Source organism: Lampris incognitus, chromosome 2, assembly GCF_029633865.1.
Source record: "Lampris incognitus isolate fLamInc1 chromosome 2, fLamInc1.hap2, whole genome shotgun sequence".
Taxonomy (NCBI): Eukaryota; Metazoa; Chordata; class Actinopteri; order Lampriformes; family Lampridae; genus Lampris; species Lampris incognitus.
Genome location: NC_079212.1, coordinates 112,340,698 through 112,351,366, shown reverse-complemented (window position 1 = coordinate 112,351,366; position 10,669 = coordinate 112,340,698). Strand labels below are relative to the sequence as shown.

The window sequence follows — 10,669 nt, the reverse complement described above, 5'->3', positions numbered from 1 at the left end:
GCAATTGTCTAGAGGTTCTTTTCCATTCTTTGAAAAATATATTTGGTAGATATAACAGTGAAAACCTCAGGTTTATTTCAGAATCCATTAGGCATTGTGGTCAGTGGATGGAGAAGCTTCCTGCCCTGATGGCAAGTAGTGCAACTCCACTATGCATCACACCCAACTCAAAAGCCATAAATGCCAGTTTGTGGCTTCGCATAATATTTCATGTTACAAGATGTACAGAGACTGTATGACATTCTTATGGAGACAGTGTTCACAAAGACATGATTTCTCTCATGTAATTTTAATAAATACCCATTCATGCCCAGCACCTTTTACTTCCTTATTTTACCAATACTGTCTTTACCTATGTCAAGTTAACTCTTGTGTCTTTTAATCAAGCTAACTGGCAAACGAAATGTGCAAAATAAGCAAACATCTTGCCATATAAAAAGACATTTTACTGATTTCAAAAATGACAAAGAGTTTTCCTGTTGGAGCTAACACATTTTAAATTGAATAGATTTTAAATTGAACACATTTTAAATTTAAATAGAACACAGCATTTTGATACCCATTTAACCACACTTCATAACTTGGACAAGGTTTGTTCCAGGTGTTTAAATTTTTAGCTCTCTGATGTTTTCATTTATCCCAACTCAAGTCTGCTACACAGCATGCCTCTCACATTGCCTCACCACACTTTGAGACAACAATGGAACTATGTACGTGTCCTTAAGCAAGAAACTGAATCACTACCTGCTCACTCCTTGAAAGTATCTCTGGGTAAGTTGTTTCAGCTAAATGCTTAAGCTGTAAATACAAATTTCAGGGGCAATATGTACTGTGCAACAGTCCTATACCACTAGGATTGTATACTGGGTTTGTACTTAAAGTACAGAGCAAGTTAGAAATATTCAACGCTTACACTGCAGTGCCTCATTAGTGCAGCGCAACACAAGCATGCTTTGAGTGCAATGTTTTGTGAAAAACCGCATTCTTATCTTGAAGGAACACACAAATTTTGGCAATTAACTGGCTGATAATCTCAAAAGGAAGATTTGTTGTAATTTTACTTCTGGGTATCCCAATGTTTACTTGTCACAACAGTGCATGCTCCCACTTTTTGCACACTGCATGTTGGATAGCGCATCATAAAGTCACAAATGAAAGAATGCTACCAATGTTTATGTTGCACAACACTAAGTTGGTCAAAGTGCCAAAGTTAGTCAAACAGTCTGTGAATGACTTGAAGAATGATTTAAGCGTGTTACATCTATGGCATAACACGAATGCAGATTTGTTACCCTGTGGCTGGACAGTGGGTGTGGTGGTGTCAACCTTGGGCTGCTCAGTAGGCTTCGTGGGCTGTGGTGGAGAGGGTGTAGGCTGATGCTGTTGCAAGGCAGGGGTTGGACAAGTCTCTCTGACCACCAATGAGGTGGGCTTATCCTTATTCTCCTGGACCGATCGAGACGCCTGGAAAAAAAAAGAAGAAAAGTCAGTATCAAAAAGTACAAGAAGAGCCAATATAAGTAGGAAGACTTCAAAATATTGTGAAAAGATACTTGTGGGGACTGTCGGCTCTTTCAATATCAATAGCGTCCACATTTCAATAAGGCTAGGGACAACAATCTAGACTAGAGCAACTAACAGCAACAATGGCACTAAAGGCAAGAAAAACAAAAACAACTATCCATCCATCCATTATCCAAACTGCTTATCCTGCTCTCAGCATCGTGGGGAAGCTGGAGTCTACCCCAGCAGTCATTGGGTGGCAGGTGGGGAGACACCTGGACAGGCTGCCAGTCCATCACAGGGATATATATATACACACACACACACACACATATAAGAATTATAAAATAAATCTATTAAAGAATTTACTTGAATCACTGGATTTTATATAGATATATCTACTACTACTTTAACCCAGCCACTGAGGATGCACAAGCCAGTGCATTCTTAGTGCCGGTCCCAAGCCTGGATAAATGGGGAGGGTTGCGTCAGGAAGGGCATCCAGCGTAAAATCTTTGCCAAATCAAATATGCGGATCATAAATAAGATTTCCATACTGGATCAGTTGAGGCCTGGGTTACCAACGACTGCCACCAACCCTGTTAACCAGCAGGGTGCCAGTGGAAACTATGCTAATGTCGGGCGAAGGAGAGGGGGAAGGCATGTCCAGAGGCAGTGAGAGAAGAGGAAGGGTAGGAGTATGGAGGTGAGAGTCGGAACTTTGAATGTTGGCACTACGACTTGTAAAGGGAGAAAGCTGGCTGATATGACGGAAAGAAGAAAGATAGGCATACTGTGTGTGCAAGAGACCAGGTGGAAGGGGAGGAAGGCCAGGAGTATTGGAGGTGGGTTCAAACTCTTCTACCATGGTGCAAATGGGAGGTAAAATAGGGTAGGGGTAATTCTGAAGGAAGAGGATGTCAAGAGTGTGCTGGAGGTGAAGAGAGTGTCAGACAAAGTGATAAGTATGAAGCTGGAAATCGAAGGTGTATTGCTGAATGTTATCAGCGCATATGCCCCGCAAGTTGGGTGTGAGACGGAAGAGAAAGAAGAATTCTTGAGTGAGTTGGATGACGTGGTGAAGAGTGTACCCAAGGAGGAGAGAGTGGCGATTGGAGTGGACTTCAATGGACATGTTGGTGAGGGGAACAGAGGTGATGAGGAGGTGATGGATAGGTATGGTGTCAAGGAGAGAAATGTGGAAGGACAGATGGTGGTGGATTTTGCAAAAAGGATGGAAATGGCTGTGGTGAATCCATATTTCGAGAAGAGGGAGGAACACAGAGTGACGTACAAGAGTGGAAGAAAGTCCACACAGGTGGACATTATGTAGAAGGCGCAATCTAAAATGGATTGGAGACGGCAAGGTGGTCAGAGGGGTGAATGTAGCTAGGCAGCATTGGATGGTGGTCTGTAGGATGACTTTGGAGACCAAGAAGAAGAAGCGAGTGAAGGCAGAGCCGAAGATCAAATGGTGGAAGCTGAAGAAGGAAGACTGTTGTGTGGAGTTCAGGGAGGAGTTAAGACAGGCACTGGGTGGTAGTGAAGAGTTGCCGGATGGCTTGGCAAGCACTGCAGAAAAGGTGAGGGAGACAGCTAGGAAGGTACTTGGTGTGTCATTAGGAGAGAGGAAAGAAGACAAGAAGACTTGGTGGTGGAATGAGGAAGTACAGCAAATTATACAGAGGAAGAGGCTGGCAAAGAAGAAGCAGGATAGTCCGAGAGATGAAGAAAGTAGACAGGAGTACAAGGAGACGCAGCGTAAAGCGAAGCGAAGCGAGAGGTGGCAAAGGTAAAGGAAAAGGCGTAAGGTGAGTTGTATGAGAGGAAGGAGAAAAGGACTAAACAGAGGGACCGAGCTGGGAAGGATGTGCAGCAAGTTAGGGCAATCAAGGATAGAGATGGAAATGTGTTGACAAGCGAGGATAGTGTGCTGACAAGGTGGAAGGTGTACTTTGAGGGTTTGACGAATGAAGAAAATGAGAGCGAGAGAAGGTTAGATGATGTGGGGATAGTGAATCAGGAAGTGCAGTGGATTAGCAAGGTGGAAATGAGGGCAGCTATGAAGAGGCTGAGGAGTGGAAAGGCACTTAGCCCTGATGACATACCTGTGGAGGCATGGAGATGTTTAGGAGAGATGGCAGTGGGGTTTTTAACTAGACTGTTTAACAAAATCTTGGAAAGCGAGGGGATACCTGAGGAGTGGAGAAGAAGCATACTGGTACTGATTTTCAAGAACAAGGGTGATGTGCAGAACTGTAGCAACTACAGAGGTATAAAGTTGATCAGCCACATCATGATGATATGGGAAAGCATAATAGAAGCTTGGTTAAGAGGAGAGGTGATGATTAGCGAGCAGTAGTATGCTTTCATGCCACGAAAGAGCACCACAGATGCGATGCTTGCTTTGAGAATGTTGATTGAGAAGTATAGAGAAGGCCAGAAGGAGTTACATTGTGTCTTTGTAGATTTAGAGAAAGCATATGACAGGGTGCTGAGAGGAGGTGTGGTATTGTATGAGGAAGTCAGGAGTTGCAGAGAAGTATGTAGGAGTGGCGCAGGATATGTATGAGGGAAGTGTGACCATGGTAAGGTGTGCAGTTGGAATAACAGATGGGTTCAAGGTGGCGGTGGGATTATATCAAGGATCGGCTCTGAGCCCTTTCTTGTTTGCAGTGGTGATGAACATGTTGACAGACGAGATCAGGCAGGAGTCTCTGTGGACTATGATGTTTGCGGATGACATTGTGATCTGTAGCGAGAGTAGAGTGCAGGTTGAGGAGAGTCTGGAGAGGTGGAGGTATGCACTGGAGAAAAGAGGAATTAAAGTCAGTAGGAGCAAGACGGAATACCTATGCGTGAATTAGAGGGAGGACAGCGAAACAGTGACGATGCAAGGAGTAGAGGTAACGAAGGCATATGAGTTTGAATACTTGGGGTCAACTGTCCAAAGTAACAGGGAGCGCAGAAGAGAGGTGAAGAAGAGACTTCAGGCAGGGTGGAGTGAATGGAGAAGAGTGTCAGGAGTGATTTGCGACAGGAGGGTACCAGCAAGACTTAAGGGAAGGTTCACAAGATGGTTGTGAGACCAGCTATGTTATATGGTTTGAAGACAGTGGCACTGACGAAAAGACAGGAAGCGGAGCTGGAGGTGGCAGAGTTGAAGATGCTAAGATTTTCATTGGGAGTGACGAAGAAGGACAGGACTAGGAACTAGGATATTAGACTAGGATATTGGAGGGATAGCCCAGGTTGGACAGTTTGGAGACAAAGCAAAGAGAGGCAAGATTGAGATGGCTCGGACATGTGCGGAGGAGAAATGCTGGGTATACTGGGAGAAGGATGCTGAATATGGAGCTGCCAGGGAAGAGGAAAAGAGGCCAAAAGAGGAGGCGAAAGAGGAGGTTTATGGATGTGGTGAGGGAAGACATGCAGGTGGCTGGTGTGACAGAGGAAGATGCAGAAGACAGGAAGAAATGGAAACATGATCTGCTGTGGTGACCCCTAATGGGAGCAGCTGAAAGAAGTGTTTGTGTGTGTATGTATATATGTGTATGTGTATATATATATATATATATATATATATACACATACACATATATACATACACAGTGCATCCGGAAATTATTCACACCCCTTCACTTTCCCCACATTTTGTTATGTTACAGCCTTATTCCAAAATGGATTAAATTCCTTTTTTTTCTCATCAATCTACACACACTACCCCATAATGACAAAGTGAAAAAGGTTTTGTAGAAATTGTTTCAAATTTATCAAAAATAAAAAACTGAAATATTGCATGTACATAAGTATTCACACCCTTTGCTATGCCATTCAAAATTGAGCTCAGGTTCATCCTGTTTCCACTGATCATCCTTGAGATGTTTCTACATCTTGATTGGAGTCCACCTGTTGTAAATTCAATTGATTGGACATGATTTGGAAAGGTACACACCTGTATATATAAGGTCCCACTGTTGACAGTGCATGTCAGAGCAGAAACCAAGTCATGAAGTTAAAGGAATTGTCTGTGGACCTCCGAGACAGGATTGTATCGAGGCACAGATCTGGGGAAGGGTACAAAAAATGTCTACAGCTTTGAAGGTACCGAAGAGCACAGTGGTCTCCATCATTCATAAATGGAAGAAGTTTGGATCCACCAGGACTCTTCCTGAGCTGGCCGCCCAGCCAAATTGAGCAATCGGGGGAGAAGGGCCTTGGTCAGGGAGGTGACCAAGAACCCGATGGTCACTCTGACAGAGCTCCAGCGTTCCTCTGTGGAGATGGGAGAACCTTCCAGAAGGACAACCATCTCTGCAGCACTCCACCAATCAGGCCTTTATGGTAGAGTGGCCAGATGGAAGCCTCTGCTCAGTAAAAGGCACATGACAGCCTGCTTGGAGTTTGCCAGAAAGCACCTAAAGGACTCTCAGACCATGAGAAACAGGATTCTCTGGTCTGATGAAACCAAGATTGAACTCTTTGGCCTGAATGCCAAACGTCACGTCTGGGGAGGAAACCAGGCACCTGTTACGGCCACGGGTGTGTCCGTATAGTTTTGTGTTGCCTCCTGTATCACTCTGACTCTACATTCAGGTATCCGCCAGGTGCTCCTCATCACCTAATCAACCGGTCAACGAATCATCCAATTTTCATCAGCTGTGCAGTCTCCCATTTAAACCCCCACATGTGTTCAGTTCACCGGCCAGCTAGTTTAGTTTGTGTGATGTAGTTACTTTGTGTTTGTAACGTCTGGCCCGTTTTTGGTTTAGTTTGCATTGTGACTATTTTGAGTTATGTTTAGTTGTTTAGCTCTTTTGGGCGAGGGGATCAAGGTAAGATGCCCATGGGCAAACACCCCATCACGTAGCTTACCTCTGTTAGACACACTAGGTTAGCAGCGGTTGCCACCTTTTTGTCTTTAGGTTTGGTGCTTTTCAGCACTGTCAAGGGTGGGTTACTTTTGTTAATAGTTTGTTTTGGCAACCGTTCGGTTCCCTTGTCCTGTCATTGTTAATAAATATATTTATTTTATTATATCTGTACGTTTATGTCTCACTGTGTTGCACCCTCACCTCACTGTTACTCAGTACACTAATAGTTGCACCCTCTCCAGACCGAGGGTCGTAACAAATGGGGGCTCGTCCGGGATATTGGCGGCTTTGGTCTGGCTAGTTGCTGTTTCCTGTAGTGTGCTGTGTTAGCGTTCGGTGTTGGGTGGTGTTGAGCACAGTGTTCATTATTGTTTAGTGTTGTTGGTGTGTTCTTGGTTTGGTGGTGGGTACGGCCATGGCTGCTGGTCCACTTCCTTTCATCCTCTGCCATGGTGTTGGTTCTGGTGGCAGAGCTTCGTGCCGACGAGGTCCGATGCTAGGGCGGAGCTGCCGGCCAGGCTGTTGTGGTTCGATCCCTGGTCCCCTGTGTTGCACTTGGCGTGGGTGCTGACGCCCGCCTGAGAGGCAGGCTGAGTCAGGTCTCCAGTGGGAGATTTGGGGGGCGGGATTTGTGGCAGAGAGGCTGGAGGGGAGTTGCGGACGGTAGACCTTTAAGGCTATGAGTGCGGGGCGCGCTGCGCTCTTTGCTTCCACCACCAGCTGGTCCACGCTGGCACACCTTGTGTTGTGACTGTGGTCACGAGTTGTAGCTGGCTCACCTGCGGGTCGAACGCAGCTACGTCACTTGGCGTGGGTCGCCACGGTGACCGAGGTGTGGTCACGAGTTGTAGCTGGTTCACCTGCGGGTCGAACGCAGCTACGTCACTTGGCGTGGGTCGCCACGGTGACCGAGGTGTGGTCACGAGTTGTAGCTGGTTCACCTGCGGGTCGAACGCAGCTACGTCATTTGGCGTGGGTCGCCACGGTGACCGAGGTGTGGTCACTAGTTGTAGCTGGTTCACCTGCGGGTCGAACGCAGCTACGTCATTTAGCGTGGGTCGCCACCGTGACGGTGTGTGTGCTACTTTGTGTTGTCTGTCAGTAACTTGTTGTGGTTGAGGGCCACTTGGTAGGTGACCATGTGTTGGTGGGAAGGTGCTGGCCATATTTGGGTCACATTTTGGATGTAGCGGCGCTACTTGTTGTGGCTGAGGTGCTCCACCGTTTTGTTTGGTCACATGTTGCTGTTAAGTAGCACATTGTCTTGTTTTGGTTCTTGTGGGGTTTTTGTTTTGTTAACAAGCCCGTAGGGGCTTGTTTTTATGGGTGGGGGTGTTACGGCCACGGGTGTGTCCGTATAGTTTTGTGTTGCCTCCTGTATCACTCTGACTCTACATTCAGGTATCCGCCAGGTGCTCCTCATCACCTAATCAACCGGTCAACGAATCATCCAATTTTCATCAGCTGTGCAGTCTCCCATTTAAACCCCCACATGTGTTCAGTTCACCGGCCAGCTAGTTTAGTTTGTGTGATGTAGTTACTTTGTGTTTGTAACGTCTGGCCCGTTTTTGGTTTAGTTTGCATTGTGACTATTTTGAGTTATGTTTAGTTGTTTAGCTCTTTTGGGCGAGGGGATCAAGGTAAGATGCCCATGGGCAAACACCCCATCACGTAGCTTACCTCTGTTAGACACACTAGGTTAGCAGCGGTTGCCACCTTTTTGTCTTTAGGTTTGGTGCTTTTCAGCACTGTCAAGGGTGGGTTACTTTTGTTAATAGTTTGTTTTGGCAACCGTTCGGTTCCCTTGTCCTGTCATTGTTAATAAATATATTTATTTTATTATATCTATACGTTTGTCTCACTGTGTTGCACCCTCACCTCACTGTTACTCAGTACACTAATAGTTGCACCCTCTCCAGACCGAGGGTCGTAACAGCACCTCTCATCACCTTGCTAATACCATCCCTACAGTGAAGCATGGTGGTGGCAGCATTACGCTGTAGGGATGTTCTTCACGGGCAGGAACTGGGAGACTAGTCAGGATCGAGGGAAAGATGAATGGAGCAAAGTACAGAGAGATCCTTGATGAAAACCTGCTCCAGAGCGCTCAGGAGCTCAGACTGGGGCAAAGGTTTACCTTTCAACACGACAACGTCCCTAAGCACACAGCCAAGACAACGAAGGAGTGGCTTTGGGACAAGTCTGTGAATGTCCTTGAGTGGCCCAGCCAGAGCCCAGACTTGAACCCCATTGAACTTCTCTGGAAAGACCTGAAAATAGCTGTGCAGCGACGCTCCCCAATATCCTTACAGAGCTCGAGAGGATCTGTAGAGAAGAATGGGAGAAATACCCCAAATATAGATGTGCCAAGCTTGTAGCTTCATACCCAAGAAGACTTGAGGCTGTAATCGCTGCCAAGGGTGCCTCAACCAAGTACTGAGTAAAGGGTGTGAATACTTATGTACATGCAATATTTCAGTTTTTTATTTTAATAAATTTGCAAAAATTTCTACAAAACCTTTTTCACTTTGTCATTATGGGATATTGTGTGTAGATTGATGAGAAAAAAAAGGAATTTAATCCATTTTGGAATAAGGCTGCAACATAACAAAATGTGGGGAAAGTGAAGGGGTGTGAATACTTTCCGGATGCACTGCATATATATGTATACATTATTATAATAATGTGAAAGCTGACGATTGCTTATGGCATGAAACAGGCTTATACTGCCTCATTTTTTTGTGATCAACCATTTTTATTTTTAAAAAACAGGACACAACACAGAAACAACAGCAACCTGGCAGCACAATAGTAACAATGTTTAAGCACCTAAATAAAGGGGGGAAAAATTACAGAATAAAAAAACTGTATCCATAGTAGCTGAGGGTAAGAGGTAGACATTCCCAAGGGAAAAACAAATAATAGTGGACTGAAAAGAGAGGAAAAAAACTCCCAATAAAACAAAACTATACACTGTATATACAACCATCCATTTCTACTAACTTCCAAAGCTGGCCTGCTCCAGGTCTGATGTTATTGGGTGTGGAGGGGTGCAGGGAGGGGGAGATACCTTCTTTTAAGGTAGTCTCTTATGGACACAGCTATGCCTGACCATGCCTGCACAGTGGCAGGCTTGGCTCTATTGAGTCATGCTGTTGTACACTCAATAGACACTATGCTCTGGTAGGACGCCATCCAGCACTTAATTAAAGGAAGTTTGGGATAGAACCACAGTGTCAGTATGGTCTTTTTTGCTGCAGTTAAGTCTGCCAGCATTCGTCTTCGTTGATTTAAATTGAGAGACCGAGACAAATCGTCATTGAGCAGACAAAGATAGGTATTAGGCAATATTGTTGATTCTAATAACTGTCGCAACGTTGACGTGTGTCCAAAAATCTCTGATCAGTGAGCAGTCCCAAAACATATGCATTGTTGTGCCCGGCACCTGATTCCGGCAGTAAGTACAGTTAGGGCTGGTAATTAGTTTCATTTTAAAACATTTCATTGGTGTAGCTTATGCTCTGTGAATCATCTTATAGTGTATAAGCTGATGTGCAAGATTTTTAGAGGTACTGCTTATGTTAGACCATATCGTTTCCCAATTTGGTTCCAGACCGACAATGCGGAGTTTCCTGGCCCACACCCCTTCAACTGCCAGTGTCTTAGTAGAGTGATCAAGCAGAGAGTTATATATACGTGTCACTGTCCCCTGAGTACCCTGCCCAGGACCAATCCACTCCTCCATCAGGGTGCTCCGGCAAAGGCCTATTCCAGAGCACCCCATATGTTTTCATTGCAGATCTCAGTCTCAAGTAATAAAAGAGAGGTGTCCAGTAAATCATATTCCTCCCTAATATCTTGGAATGAACGGAGTCCAGCATTATTAAAAATATCACTGAGAGTGAAGACACCTTTTTGTGATCATAAGGGAAATGTAAACGCCTGCCCACCTGATCGAAGGTGATAGTTATTCCAAGTGGAGATGTTTGATGAAATAAATCTATTTTGCCCATCATCACTTCCACTTTTTTCCCATACATCAATAGAATTTGTTACAATGCTCCTGTATCATAGACTGTTTTTGCGCCCCCTGCCTGTAAATAATAAGCCTTCCAGACGGTGTGGCTTCACGCGTGCCGCCTCCATAGCCCGCCAAGGGACCTCAGATTCCTGGTTTCTCCAAACATGCAGTGGTCTAATTTGAAAAGCACAATAATAAATATTAAGGTATGGGTCAGCTAAGCCTCCAGTGAGTTTGGTTCTTTGTAAGGTTGTAAGTTTGATTCGTGCAT

At 45.1% G+C, this 10,669-nt stretch overlaps 1 protein-coding gene across 1 annotated transcript in view; it reads right to left on the bottom strand.

Annotated features, from left to right (window-relative positions):
* phc2b (polyhomeotic homolog 2b (Drosophila)) overlaps positions 1-10,669 on the bottom strand; it is a 117,345-nt gene that overhangs the window by 16,236 nt on the left and 90,440 nt on the right. Inside the window, exon 10 of the mRNA XM_056273488.1 lies at positions 1,293-1,464. Coding sequence (XP_056129463.1) covers positions 1,293-1,464 — 172 coding nt within the window. The remainder of the gene's footprint in view (positions 1-1,292; positions 1,465-10,669) is intronic.